This window comes from Opisthocomus hoazin, chromosome 8 (genome assembly GCF_030867145.1).
Source record: "Opisthocomus hoazin isolate bOpiHoa1 chromosome 8, bOpiHoa1.hap1, whole genome shotgun sequence".
Classification (NCBI taxonomy): Eukaryota; Metazoa; Chordata; class Aves; order Opisthocomiformes; family Opisthocomidae; genus Opisthocomus; species Opisthocomus hoazin.
Genome location: NC_134421.1, coordinates 59,612,856 through 59,628,126, shown reverse-complemented (window position 1 = coordinate 59,628,126; position 15,271 = coordinate 59,612,856). Strand labels below are relative to the sequence as shown.

Below are 15,271 nucleotides of genomic sequence, written 5' to 3'. Positions count from 1 at the left end.
ACGATGCAATATTTAATCCCTGATCTCTCTGGGATATTCATCATCACAGATTTACTTATCTGCCGCTCACTGACAGCAGCGGCTGACAAGGACGATGACAGCTGACATACATTAACCCAGTCACACAACACAAGCTATCACTCCAGAGCAGAAATCCATCATTATTATTTGAGCACCGAGAAGGTGTCTCGGTTGGTGCTGGATACCAAATGCAGGCGGCACCTGCACTGAAAAGTCAACACCGTCAGGGCCAGTCGGCAATGAGGGGCTCTCATTACAACCCTGAGTCCTGGTAGCCCCAGCGTAGCCAGCAGCAGCAGTGCCGGACCCTGAGCCCAGGGCACGCACAGAGTCCCCCATGCTCCCACCGCTGACCTGGCCCACGGCACTTGCTGCAAGGCCGTACCCTGGTGGAGGAAAAAGAGGGAAGGACGGACAAAAATCATTTCTTTAGGGATGGGAGGGTGGAAGCCTTTATTAGAGCTTTGGTAGAGCTACACAGCAGGATAGTGCATTAACCCCCTTACTAAAGGCTGTAGGTGGAGCACAAGGCATTATTGCACAGCTCCATGGGCAGTGCTGCTGTGGATGTAACTGTGCAGACCAGACTTGTTCTCCCTTTGACTCAGTTCCCCCCTTTTATACAGATGATCTTCATTTCTGAGCAAATCTATACCAGTGTCGTCTTTATCTATTGGGTTGTTCTGGACTATTACTGTCTCTGAGGAAGGGGTGACTGAGTTTTGAGGAATCATGGTGAGACTGGGTGTTGGTCTGAGATGATGGGGTGGGGTTTTTCCTCTTCCCTGCTGGTGTTTTCCACTAGGCTGGTTGCTTCTTGAGACCGCCTTGCTGTCTCTTGCCGTTACAATGGCATCCTTATGTAGAACGGTGGCATTTACACAATAATTGCCTTATGGTCATTGACAGGAATGGCCAAACTAATGGAAAATTGTTCATGTGTGTATGTGAATCAGGTGAAGGGAGGAAGGGGGAAAGAAGCCACCAAGGCTCCTCAGCCCTGGAGCCGATCGTAACGGTGTAAGAGGTGTGATCCTTCCAGAGGAGGGGATAAGGTGGGCTATTTACAGCACCACATGGATGCCGCATCCGAGGGTTAGAGAATGCTCGGCTGGAGAGCAGGAGCTTGCAGAGAGAGTTGCCCTTCAGACCAGTGATGGTTTTCTCACTCCTGCAAGAGACATCACAGGTTACAAGTGAAGTTCATACGGTTAAGTCTTCTGTACTCATGCCTTCGTACAGAAAGGCCTCAAGATAGGGCTAGAAAACACTGGATGTATTGAGATGCTTACAGACTGGTTGCCTGAGGAGTTATCTATTTAGTCTCTGTTGTGAGGACATTGTGTACTGGAGCAATGACCAGGAGGGACTGTGTGTGGGACAGTGGGGAGAGCAGTAAAGAGCTGTGAGGTGGCACAAGGCAGGTGAAGCAATGCTGGTTGCAGAGGAAGGCGTATGGGGACCACCTGTGTCTGCAAGGCTCCCGCGGGAAGTGGGAAGAGGTGGGAGCCAACGGCTCCCACAGATGGGAGGAAGGCAATGCTAGGAGTGATGCCCTTTTCACTGCCATCACCATTTCATATGCACAGCAGTTGCTAAGCCTCGTATGCCTAAAACTGCAGGGCTTGCTGGATGCGCTGGGTTGTCACCTTCCTGTTCTGAACCAGAGGAGAAGGAGCAGAACCAGGACACTGTACCACACCTGTCATTCAGGGCTACTGCAAACCAGCCTGGTTTCCTGCATGCTTTTCAGCTGGCAATTTCCTAACACAGCCCTCCTCTTCTTTCTCTGTGCAGGGTTTTTTTCTCTGCACTGCTAAGCACAGACTGCCTCCTGTGCTGAAAGCTCTTCAGGGAAGGAACCTCCTCTTCTTTCACAAGAGTGCACTTAACACTCCTACAGCAACTCAGAAAAATGTTTAAGGGAATAATATAAATTAATAGCCATAATAAATCCTTATATATTGTCCAAAGCCTGTGTAAATCAATTTTGCAGCGATCCTTCAGGGCAGCTGAAAAGGGAAGCTGGCTGAAACGATGCCTTCAGGACCATGAGCATCCGACTCAGTCCCTGCTGCACGAGGCAGGTTTCCATGATGGATAGCGGTCACCAAAAAGCTCGCCCTCTCCTTAGACCCTGGCTTTGTCATGTCCCAAATCCAGCCTCTGTTCTAGCTGAATATCACCTAACCCCACAGAGATTTTTTCAGTAATTTTATGTGTAATCTCACAGCTTTGGAAATGATTGTGGCCCTTAGGCACAGTCCAAATATTTCCTATTTGTCTAGAGAGTATATAGCCAGTCAGTTAATATTCCTCTGCTCAGGTAAGCTAACCATTAAGCCACAGTTCTGAAACGTCAGGCTACAGCTTCCCAGACCCTTATCTTTCTGTTTCCCATAAGCATACATCTTGGCACCTGTGTCTTTCTCAGAGGCAGAAATTGAATTAATGTTTTGATTGAAACCAAACATTACAGCAGCCAGCCACTCCGAGAGGAGTTTGTGCTCAGGGTGGAGGACCCACAGCCTTGCCTTGGTGAGTCCCTGCCCCGGAGGTGCTCTGGATGAAGCCCTCCAGCTGTGCAACCCTTCCCATCCACGGAGAGCCACAGCAGCCAAAGCCCTGCTCCCAGCCCTGGCTCAACCCACTCAGTCGAATTTTCTTTTCCTACCAGCACAAGCCCATACAAAGACAAATTTTGGAAAATGTTTGGAAAACCCTGAATGGGCTTTTACACAGCAGGGAAGCAGGTGGGATTTGTGTTGTGCTCCCAGGTCACACAGCTTTGGCGCTGGCCAAAGAACAGGGAAATTAATTTCACACAAAGAAAAGAAAGTTTAGATTTTTTTATTATTCTGTGGCATTTAAGATTCACCAGCATTGATATTTTTTACTATGTTTTCTAAGACACTTTAAATGAAATTTATGTAGATGTTTTAATTGAATATTAAGTTATAATTAAAAAACAGCAAATTATTTAATGTAATTTCATTCAAAATAATGTCATTTTAACATGCCAGAAAGGCCAGCAAACTGTCATTGCCAAGCTCCTTTCTATTAGGAGGAAAAACTCATTATATGAATCAGGAAATCATTTGGAGAAATCCAATCTGTTGAAAAAAAGAGCAGAGCTCCGTTTCTTTCACACCTCTAAAATAAGCCCCATCGTAGCAGTTTCCTTGTGCAGAGATGCTGGCTGGCACCTTCAAGAGTCTGCTTCAATATCTTGGCTCTCTCCCAGGGCCACACTCCTACTCTCTCTCTGCTGGGAAGAAATGCAGGCTCGAACCAGGGTGAAGCCTGAGCACCACGCTGAAATGGGTGACTGGCTCTTTCCAAGCCCGGGCTTACTCACAGCCCCCCAGCCCGCGCTGGCCCTGGGCACTGCCTCCTGCCCTCCCTGATGGCTGGGCCTGGACAAGTAGAGCTTTGTATCAATGTCAGTAAGATTTGTTTTCCCAGATGGAAGATGCACCAACGTTAACTTCTAACATTGCCCAGCACAAGAAAAACTCATGGAAGATATAAAGGTAATACAGCTAGATATGAAGTGTCATTAACAAAATGAAAATAATGTAAGAGTATACAATGACAATCCAAACATTTTCTTGTGTATCTGCCCAGGACTTTACGGAGGTACCTCCACTGACGTGGCTGGATCCTCAGAGGGGCTCTCAGTAAACAAATATAGATCGTAATAGTTTTTAAATAAAGATGATGCAGAGGTTTCTGAGCAATCTGATCACGCAGCTTGAAGTCTGGTGAAACAAACAAAAATACCACTGTTTCCTCCGCGTTACAGGGGAGAAACTAAAAAACAACTCCAGCAAATGTGCAGATTATAAAGAAAGTAAAATATTTTCTCATTAAACAGTTAAGGAACAGGAAGAGTTTAGGAATCACTGTTCAGGGACTCCTGTTTAGTGACAGCAATTTATTTGACCATCTGGGTAAAGAAAGACTGCAGCAAACCACACAGAGGAAATAAAAACAGATGAACAACAAGTAACTGATTTTTTCCTGACTTGAGCCTACAATTCTGCGGAGCAGGAAGCTACTTCATGTGAAAGACATTATTGATGAAGGCATTTCAGCCTGTCTCCAGTCCTTCCAACAACATACTAGATCTCTCATGCCAGCAAACCTGTCTTGAGACGTGACTCCCATCCCAAACTCACCAGAAACATCACCAAGTACAAAAGACAAATTGATGAGCCTTCTGGAAAAGGACCACCAGAGGAAGGAGCATCTCGGTGATGCTCCACTGTAAAAGGAAACTCTTTAGGAGAAAGAATAGGAGGCTTTTTGCTGTGTTTCTTCTTTATGATAAAAATCTTCCTTTTCTCAACAGGCACAGAGCAAATATTCAAACAGAGGAAAACGCTGCCCACTGTTCAGTGGGATCGGATCACTGCATCTCAGTGTTTCGGTACCCACCTCGAGCAGACGCACAACCTCCTCCCTTGCTCAGGACATGCTGCACTGTGTGTGACAGTAGGAGAGGGGCAGTCATGCCTGCTCGGGAGGTACCACCGTGCCAGCACCGAACTGTCCGGCTGAGGGACCCAAAAGCTGTTGGCGCTGAGACATGGGCAGCAAAGCCGTCACCCAAGGGAGCCCTGTTCCCGTCAGCCCAGACTGGTGCCGGCAGACGATAAGGATGACAGCTACGACTTGCTCCATCCTTGGATAGGTCTCTCTTCCTTCTGCCTGTCGCTCTCCTCCTGCCTTTCTCATCGACACATACACATATGTTTTATTCTTGGAGCTGTATTCAACCCAGAGGAAAGCCACCCAAGCCAGGGATTAGGCAGGGTGGGAGGAAAGCTTGAAGCTTGCCCATATTCAGGGTTTCAGAGCGTGTCACTGCCGTGGGGTTATATTTAGGTGTAGCTGAAGGAGGGTCCTTTGGAAATAAGAAAATTGTCAGGCTCTGATAAGGTACCTTTTCTGAGCTGCTCTAACCCTGTTTCTCAGGATTTGCAGTCAAAATTCACCTACTCCTCTAGGCACGGTCTCGCTGACAAGAGCAGCTAAGCTGACTGCCACGTGTAGGTTGGCTCATGGCTTCTCACCGGTCTGGCCTGCTCCTTGGATCCCTACAGCCAGGCTGGTCAGCCCTTAAGCTGTTGAGCTTATTTTACTGAGCCCTCCTGGGCTGGGGGTGAAACCTGAGAGCCTCCCTGTGCGGAGCCATTTGTTCCCCTGTGAAGGCAGTCCTGGTATACAACTGCACGTCCCAGCAGGGCTAAAATACCCGTCCTCAAGCTGTGCTCAGACAAGATCTTTGACAGCCTGTTACAAACAACTAATCCACAACTGCCTAACGATTTGATATTTCAGGCTGACGATTATCTTCTATGCGTGGGTAGTCACTTCTCTATTTGCCTCTCCATGCATGCTGTTAATCCCTCCGTGCAAGATAATTATAAGTCCAGGACTGACACACCTCACTTTGTGCATCTTGGACTTAGGCCTCTAGTCTCATCCAATGGTCTGCAGTCCCACAGGAGCCTACAGCACTCGTCCACCCTGAGAACTGTCCCAGGATGAAATAATTCACCTCAGGAGAGTCCTGTCCTTCTCCAAGGACTACCCAGAGCTGCACACCTGGTGCCTGACTCTGAAAGAGCTGACATTATACGAGATGTAGCTCCAAGCCCGCTCTCCATCTTCTCTCTTCTCCCAAAAAAACTCCTCACCTTTCTCAAAATTTCCATCTGGAAGAAAATAGGAAATTGAAGAAGTCAAGACTACAAATGGGTAGACTGTCCTGACACACCCTGGGCTCCAGACTTAATTTCCCAATATGTCTCTCCTTTCATACTTTGGCACAAGCTGGTCAGACTTAATTGCTCAATCCTTTCCTTTTTTTTTTATTAATTTGTCTTGACAACAACAATTTTCTCTGGAGACTTTTGCTTACTGTCATAACAGCTTCAAAATGCGTTCTGTCTGGAGAAATAAAGAAAAGAACCCAGAAAATAGTGTTTCCCTGCCGCATCACTGTTCTCCCTCCGCAGCACACTGCCTACAACCAGCCAGCCTCTGAACCGACAGCTGGTTCCTCCTGCCATGTGTCAGTCTCCACATACAGCAACACAAAAGGGGCGGAAAAGCAATGTAAGAACAAACTGGGTTTTAAAACTACAAGAAGTGGCCAGAGTCTGGCAGGGAAGGGCAGGACCTGGCCAGCAGCGCAGTCGCTGGGAGCATGACGTGTGTGAGGAGTATAGCGTTAGGCCTGCCAATGCACTGGGTTTTTTCCTTATGAAAAAAATATAAGCTGTTGATAGCAAAGGTCTGTCAGCTGTACGTCGTACACAGATACTCCATGAACAGCAGCCTGGCAAAATTGATCTGACTGGATCAGCCGTTTTTCTGTTTCTTCTCGGAAAAGGATGTCTAATAAAACGGCATTCTGTCTGTTCAGTGGTTAACTCCAACCATCACGCCCCTGTGGCCCTGAAACCGTCCTCTCAGATGCTAGAGATGCCCTTGTGCAGCCATGAACCGAGCTTTCTACCTGCAAAACAGCCTGGACCTCCTTTCAACAGACACTTAGAAAATTTTTGAATCCTCCTGAAACCAGAGTTTGTGCCCGGAGTTCAGCTGCTGCCACTAACAGGGTGCACAAAACACTGCCCAGCAGGTCGAATAAGCCCTACCTTTCCATTCAGCTCTGGTTTTACAGGGCTTGCGTACCAAATCGGTAAAAATCTTGTCGTTTTTCTTGTGATTTGATTGTATTTTATTGCAAGGAAGTGCTGCAGCAAAAGAGCCAGCTCCCATGCCCTTCTGCTGAGATGAGCTTCTCCTCTAACGCTATACAGACAAAACGATCGAGCAATTTCAATCCCAAAGTTTTGTAAAAGGTTTAGTAACTTGTCAAGGTTTGCTGTTTTACTCCCCTTAACTCCTACCCTCTCAGGTAGGCTTCAGTAGCTGTGAGTGACAGCAGAGCAGGCAGTGGTCAGATCCTGCCTGCTGGTTTGCCAGGAGGAGGAGGAAATGCACTTTGGTAGCTCTGGTGTGGACAGGGCATTTTTTGTGGTTTGTTGAAAAGATGCTGAACAGTCAAACACTGAAAAAGGGCTGCTAGCAAAATAATTGGGGAATTTCTGTCCGTTCTTGCTTCCATCTCCATAGGGCCGCCTTGTTCCTCCTCGCTGTGTCTGAGCTGCAGTGCAGGGGTAGGCACCAGAGAGCACAACCCATTCACCTCCTGACCACACAGCTATTTCCAGGATGATCTGTGGGCAGCGTCTCCAGAACACATGCTAGAGTTTCAGCTTGGGTCACCAGGATTCTTACGAGATTGGAGAGAACCTGAGTTGGTGCCTGGCTGTTTATTGAGAGCCCTGTATTTGCCTAGGGGTGCTTCTCAGGGCAATGCATAAGCACCCCCTCAGTGAGGCCAGGGGAAAGGATGCTTAGTGCAGCAAGGGGGAAAAGGCACCACAGCAGGCAAGCAAATGGGAACGTGCATTTAAAGACACCCCTATTTCTCTCTCATCACATGAAAACTAAAATCATTCTCTTAGGCCACCCAAATAGTTTTTGTTATGTGTCTTGAAAGGAATATCTTCAAAGAAAGAAGATAAGATGGGACACTAGATGGCCCTGCAGCTGGGCATCTAGCTCCCTTTCACGCCTTTTAATTACACACATCTGGATATTGCCCAGGCCCTGAACACTTGTCAATATTTGAATTTTGGGGTGTAGTAGCTACAAGTGGAGTTTTAATGTGTTTAGCATTGCACCAACCCCAGTGTAAACAACAAAACCATCTACCTGTGGTCACAAGGAGCTGACCCAGATCATACTGAAAGAGTTGTGAAGCACTGGAACAGACTGCCCAGGGAGGAGGTGGAGTCCCCAGCCTTGGACGTGTTCAAAACACGTGTAGACGTGGCACTTCAGAACATGGTTTAGTAGGCCTGATGGTGATGGGCTGACAGTTGGACTTGATGATCTTAGAGGTCTTTTCCAACCTTAATGTTTCTGTGATTCTGTGATTCTATAAGCAGAAAGGCAAGAACTCCAAGAACCTTATTAAAACTGAACATGCCCAACTTTTTTTGGCCTACTGCCCAGACAGCAGTGTTACCCAAGGTGCCGCAGCATGTCTATTTTCAATTGCCGACCCTCAGCAGTAATGTTTCTCTCCTCCATCATCTCCTCACGTACTCCAAACACAGCACCAGCATTCAAGAGAGATAATGTCGCTCTCTAGGCTAGAGGAACACTGTGGAGGCACTGGGAAGAAATCTCTGGGGCTTCATTAGCCCATGGGCTTCTATCAGGTGATGTGGTTTTGGAATAGCACAAATTTCAGTGTGACCACGAATGCCAGTTGCTCTTTAGCTCAATAATTGTGTGTGTTTGGAGACAGCAATAAAAGATGAACTCTTGGAAAGGTGTTATTTTCTAGATGCCAGTCAAATAAATGGCAAAGAAAATGGTATAAATATGGCTGGTGACAATTAATGGTGCAAAGTGTTAAGATTGTTGTAGAGAATACACATTCAGACCTAGAAGGCCTGGCTTTCTCTGTATATTTACTATCCATCTGACTGCCTTTACAGTAACAGCATGTAAGGGACTATCTGAAATTCGGTACGTGCTGTATACCTTGGCAGGGATCAACTTGGAAGTCTCCCCGTGATTCATCTTCAAAACAAAGAAATATCAGTGGCCTTTCTTTGAAAATGTACATAAACACTAAAATGCTGTAAAGCCCTCCCAGGATGACTGTACCCCAGCTCTGCAGTCAACAGAAGTGACTGCCCTAATTGAACAGGTCAAATATGAATAATAACCATGTTGTCAGGATGTCAGCCTAACAGGCAGCCTTTCAAGACTTTAAATAGAGAATTTAACAGCAGAGCACCTAGGTGGTTTGGGTAATATGGCTTTCACAACGACTGCTTTCATTAACTGATTTCTAGGCAACAGCACTAGAAAAGGGTTTTAAGTAGCTCTAAGAAAAGAAACTTCAAGGAGTCAAAAGCCTATGATGTGGTACAAAGCGGACTGAGGGATGTTGGATGTAAATGACTTATTTCTGCCTTATCAACTAGGCACCTCTAGTATTTATTCAATTTCATTTCCATGTGTATAACACCTGTGTGAAAAACTTGTCAAAAGAACTAATAAAGGTTTTGGTATGTTACAACCCCAATGGTGAGTACTGCTGGAAATCCAGTAAGCACTGTTCAGGATTTGAATAACACAGGCACATGAAAGAATGATTAAAAATAATTGAAATAAATGGTTAATTCAGTTCTATTAAGTTTAGATTGTTCCTAGGAGTATTAGGGCACATGCTCCTCACCACGCAACTTTGGCTTTCCCTGCATTTCAGTTTCACCAACTACAGATTAAGAGGCTCAAAAAAACCAGTACCTCACTTAGCAAATGAACAGATTGGAGGTGCAAGCACTTTTTCTTTCTATTATTTTATTTAGTAGTGCTACTTATCCATATTAATCATTACCATATTAATTACATTAATAACCATATTAGTAAAATACACTGAAATTCCCAACTCAGACCATTTATAACAGATTTTATTCATCACCAATATGTTTTAACAGGGGAAAGGGAGCTCCTGGAGCTATCAATGGTAATTTTTCTGTTACAGTTGGAATGTACCAGTCCCACTACATACTGACATCATAAAAATGTTTATACCACAGCGAGCACAGTATTTCATATTCATTTTCTGACAAAAGCAAAACAGTTCCATTTGTCTTCTACAGGGCCCTCCTTAGCTCAGCTTATGCTAGTTTTAGCAACATCAATGAAGTGTCTTTGTAAAATATATCTGGGATACAGATACTTGCTGAACGCTTGTGGGTTATAACGAGTCAGAAATTTTCCTCCAAAACAAATTTTGCTTGAAAAATGTCAATGTGTTGGAAGTTGATGGGGGAAGCAGGCAGCCCGGGTCTGCGGTGGAGGGGTTAGCCACCATCCGGCCCCCCAGTTTGTGGTACCACCATCCCAGACTCTCAGGTATGGGCACCCTGCTCTGGGGCATCACTCTCCCTGGCATCTCTGGGTGAATTATCAGCAGACCAAGGCAACCACGAGAGTCAAGGCATGTGAGGAATTGATGGGAATGGGAGGTGGCTGTGCCACGTAAATTGGGGTGGGGATATTAAATATTTCAGTCTTCTTACAGGAACATTTTGAAGAGTTTCTAGTTCTGAAACTCTTAGTTCACTGCCATTTCACAGTGAAATCAGTTATTTTTCTTTTATGTTCAAAAAACTTGTGATTTCCCCCAAGTTCTGCATTCCAGCAGTCTCCTGCAGAGGCCCCTGCGTTACGGTGGGCAGAGTGGGTTTGCAGTGAAGGTGGCTGTCCTCTCCCCTAGGCTGCAGGCTTGTAGGACCCACGACCAGTGACTCTTTCACAGGAGGCAATGGGGAGGCTGCCTGCCGAAGGACTTCACAGTTTGGCCCAGCTGACCAAGGGGAATTTAGCTAATGATGAATTTGCAGAGCTCATTTGGTGCAAGAACTTGATGTTCAAGGCCACATTCAGTCATGTTTTCATATTTGCATGTACGAGGGTACCTGTAAATAGACTTTCTTATCAAGCCCTTGTCCCCATGTGCTGCCCCCTCCGGGTGACGATTTACAGGCAGTCACCTCCAGCGAGGAGGGAGGACCCTTTGTCACCGGCATCCGCTCTCCTGCGTGCGCAGCTCTGTTCTCAGTATATGGAAACCGGATGGGTGAGGATTAGTTTTTAAGAGAGAGATTGGGATGAGAACACCTCTGTCCTCATTTGGGTCTGCTCCTTTGAAATTTAACACAAGGTTTTTATGTCATCATTTACGAATGTGGATTGTGTGCTCAGGGGAGTGAAAGACGTTATAGATATGGAACAGAAATGTCAAGATTTTAACTTGATTCATGGCATTCATCTAGCAAATGTCATTCTTGCCCCATACACATGGTATCTTTATTTCCATATTGTTCAAACTTTAGATGAAAAAATCTCATTATTTTGACTTCCCATGTCGATTAGCTGATGAAAATTGATTTTTACGAATTCTGGATTACAAATCCTTGTCATATCTGAAGATTAAACTTGTTGTTTTTCATGATAAATGGAAATGCAGATAATGAAGTGTATTAGAATATTGATCAGAGGCTCGCCCTGAGCCAAGCACACTGTGAATGTCTGTATGTTTACTGGCAGTAAACCAGCTTCTCTCTTCTCTCTGTTTTGCACAGTCCTACTAAGCCAATCCTCACTAGAATGAGCACAAAACAAAATGAATAACAGCTTTTGTACATCAACATTAAAATGGGAAGAAGCTTGGGAAAGGGCCTCCGACAGAGAAGAACACTGACGAGTGCAAAAATGCCTGATGGGTAAGCGCCACCTTCTAAACATAGATCAGCCAGACGTGGAAGTGATTTTCTGAAGAGAAATGCGATCATGGATTACACACCAGCTCATTAGAAACTGTTGCTGAATACAGCATCCAGAAGACATGCATGAAAAGTCACATTTGGGGAATAAATTAAAAGGGGTGTAGTTGTCGCTAGATAAACATATGTAATATATATGCATTGAAGAGGTTTGTAAATGTCATTTTTTTTATTCGAACGGAAAGCAAAAAGCTTTAAAAACTTTCACAGTAGAGAGGCAGTTAACTCCAGACTATTCCTATCCCAGTAGCCAAGAAGCTGATAGGACATCTCTCTTAAATTAGCATTTATAAATAGATTCTCTGAATGTTTCCATCACTTAGTGGAAAAAGCAAAACTTTTACTGCTACATTGCTGCACTTCATTTACTTCACTGTATAATAAGTTGACTAAAACTGTAAAGCTTCTCAATTTTTACTGCATATGTGTTCCAATTAACCTGTCTGTAACAAACTTAAGACTGAAAAATTATTTCTGACCTATATTCTAGTTCTATGAAGCATATATATTATAAGATATGTCTGACTGAATATCATAATACTATAATTTCCCAAGACACATAGAATTGTTTGCATTTGAAGTGACAAAATAAAAGCACTCTTTTTTAATAGGAGAAAGTAATTTACCCCTTAAATGTAACATGCAGCCACTCACTGCAAGGGCATTTCTATTCTTTTCCTGGTCTGCCATATACCTGCCAAGTGACATTCTCTGGCCCATGCGAATGCCAGTCAGGCAAGGTGATCTAACAGTCCCTTCTGGCCTTAAACTCAATACATAAATTAAGAGATGAGTAAGCAAAAACACACTGCAAATAGCTGTGTGAAGGCTGGGTGCGCGGAGCCCCAGGGCACCGGTGGGGCTGGTGCTTCCCTCCGCAGGGGCTCAGCGAGTTGCTCCCCAAAGGGCACCCTCGTTTCCAGAAGCCACTGCACAGTAAAACAGGGGGGGAGGCATAGGGTATCAAGAAAGACCTCATCGCGAAAGGCCTGGGTGCCAAGCGCCAGGCACAGAGCAACGGAGGGAAGCAGGGACCCCCCCTCTGATACCTTCCAGCATGGCACTCATCTCCTCCCGGCTCAGGGTCGGGCAGGGGCACACCAGTCCCTATGCATCTTCTGCACTCTCCTGCCATATTGCAGCTGAATCCAGCCCAAAATGAACACTGAAACACTAATTTCTTCAGATTTTTTCATGCCTGTTGCTTCATTCTTTGGTTTTGGGGAGAAATCATTAAAATAACAATTCATTGCTAATGTTGATCCCAGAAAACACAATACACTGAAGACAGGAGTAAAACATGAGTTAAAACTGGCTTTTAACTACTGGCTGTACAACACAAATTATTGCAGAATTTAGTGCATGAATCTCAGAAAATTTATTTTATTTTTGAACAAAAAATTACCTTTAAGCAAGCTGTCAATAAATGAATACAGGGAATTAGATGACTCTTCTAACTACCGAGGTACCAATGTAGCACTGTTTGTCTTAAAAACTGAACGCTGATGTGGATGTCTGCCAAGTAAATTTATGTGTTAATCTGGGCATCATTGTTTAAAAAAACTTGTTGTTTTACTCCAAATCTGCTCTTGTAACTGTGTGTAGGAGACTCCCCTGACTTCTACAGGACCAGCGTTAGAGCTGGTCAAAAATCCCACCCAAATCAATCAACCACCATAAACATATTCCCAGTAGTAGCTACTGATCTGAAGGGGATGGAGGGTAAAAATCAAGTAGTTTACACATGAGGCTGCGTGAGCTCATTAAGGTCCCACTTCAGACAGCTTTTTAAATCTGTGATTAGTCCAACGAGTGTCAACTGGAAAATGCACATCCTTAAGGGCCAGCTGCATTCAGGAGTCCCTGTTAAATGGTCCTCATTCACGGCTCCTGTGGGCTCAGAGCCACACTCTCACCTCAAAAGCCTGTGAAAGGGTTTGCTATCTGGATATGCTATCATATCACCATCTTCATTTGCTCCTTAGGTTTACCTCTATCCCATATTACTGCAGTCATGTCAATTTTATTGCAACAGAAATCACGGAAACAGGGTTTCTCTGTATTATTTTATTTTGTTATGGACTACTAAGTTTTGCATCATGATGACAGTGTGATATAAAAGCCCTTTCTAAATGTACACAAACATTGCAAAAAAAAGTGTCACCACAAGACCCCGCAACCCTGCCAGGACAGCTCAGTGAATATGTACCATTTGTACACAGTCAGACGGAGAGACGTACCAGGATGTACATCACTAAATGTTGACTCCATATGAATAGTATGTTTTATCTTTTTAAATGTTACCGCTTTCCCATCCCGCTCCATTGTAACTTGTCAATTGTAATTTTTTTTTAAGTCAACAAACTGTAAAGAAAACTGTTGAAATACCTGATTTTCTGTAAAAAGTAATAACTACAATAATTTTTGTTACTTTAAAGTATGCTTGGTATTAAAGTACCTAATAAAGTTCAACAATGAATTTTGTAGCATACTGAAATAAACTGTGATAGTGCTTTTCTCCAGCTCACCTGTGGTAATGGCTGCTGTTGTTGGGATTACTGTCCTCTTCCTAAACACAAGCCTGGCCACCTCCTACACTCCTGTACCTACACAGATCCCTAAGGTATGTAAAGTCCAAGCAAAATCTGATCCCTTAATGAGTCCAGGGATTTGTATGCATGAGTCAAACTCACAGTATAAGAACCTTGTTGCTAAGTTATCTCCACTCTCTGGTACCTGACTATATATACATGGGCAACAATATAAAGTTCCCGATTACTCTGTTCGGTATAAAACTTAGTTTATAGCAAGAGAAAGGAGAGTGTAAATTATTTAGAAATTAATTATAGTTAAACAGAGAACTGCCAGGTTTGTAGGATGCTGAAGTCCAGTTCATTTTTATAGGCAACGCATTTCAGTTATTTCTAAGTAGTCCAGAAATCTCAGACAAGTTATTTGGAGGACAAAGTAAAGCTCAGAAATTGATTCCCCCTAATTTCACTACACAAAATTACACTGGAACCGTCAGGGGCTGTCACAGATGTACCTCATCCCAGAGCTGACACCAGCAAGAGGTAAGTACTTTCTTGTCAAATAGATGCTGGGTTTGCCTCCACGATGCTGACACAGTGCTATCGGCATCTGCAGATGATATAGAAATGATTGTGACTGGGTTCTAATTATTCCCAAACTCTGAGGCTCTGCCGTATTTTGATCAGAGCATCAGATCAGCTTCCCTCACACCATCCAGCTTCCCCTGTTCTAAGCGGGAAAATGTAATGCGGAGCCCAGCAGTTTTCTGTCCATTTTCACTCTGATAGTCTGATGTCCTTCAAACATTTAAAAGTTTTAGTAGTTTCAGCTGATTCTCTGAGGATTTGAAATGGTATAAGAAACAGAAAATTTAAAATTTAAAAAACCAAAACAAACAAACAAAAAACCCACAATATTTGCATGACTAGTTTATACATTGAAAAGCCAGCCATATTCTGAGTAGCATCTGAGGTAGTGCCAGAAAGCAATATAGTCTGTTTCCCATGTGCTAAAGTCAAGAGGTTTACACATTTCTCCTTTCCTCTGCACAGGAGGGAATGGCTTTGCCTGCTGTTGGAGTAGCTGGCAGTACCTGCACGCATTAGCCATACTTGCAGCCACTCCATCTTGATCTGTGATCCTCATTGGCTTACATTCGTATTTTGAGAAAAGACTTTCATGGAAGATCCAAAACTCTGCAGAAAGTAAAATACGTAGTTTAAAAATTTGTGCTCTTCCCTTTCCATCAAACAGCGTTAGTC

The 15,271-nt window shown here is 44.2% G+C and overlaps 1 protein-coding gene across 3 annotated transcripts in view; it reads left to right on the top strand.

Annotated features, from left to right (window-relative positions):
• LHFPL3 (LHFPL tetraspan subfamily member 3) overlaps positions 1-14,220 on the top strand; it is a 260,058-nt gene extending 245,838 nt beyond the window's left edge. For 2 of the 3 annotated variants that reach the window (XM_075429283.1, XM_075429282.1), the window contains exon 4: positions 11,277-14,220. Coding sequence is in view for 1 of the 3 variants with exons in the window: in XM_075429281.1 (XP_075285396.1) it covers positions 11,277-11,305 (29 nt within the window). In the remaining 2 variants the exon portion in view is untranslated. The remainder of the gene's footprint in view (positions 1-11,276) is intronic. The other variant, XM_075429281.1, reaches the window with a different exon arrangement.
• Positions 14,221-15,271: the final 1,051 nt, after the last annotated feature.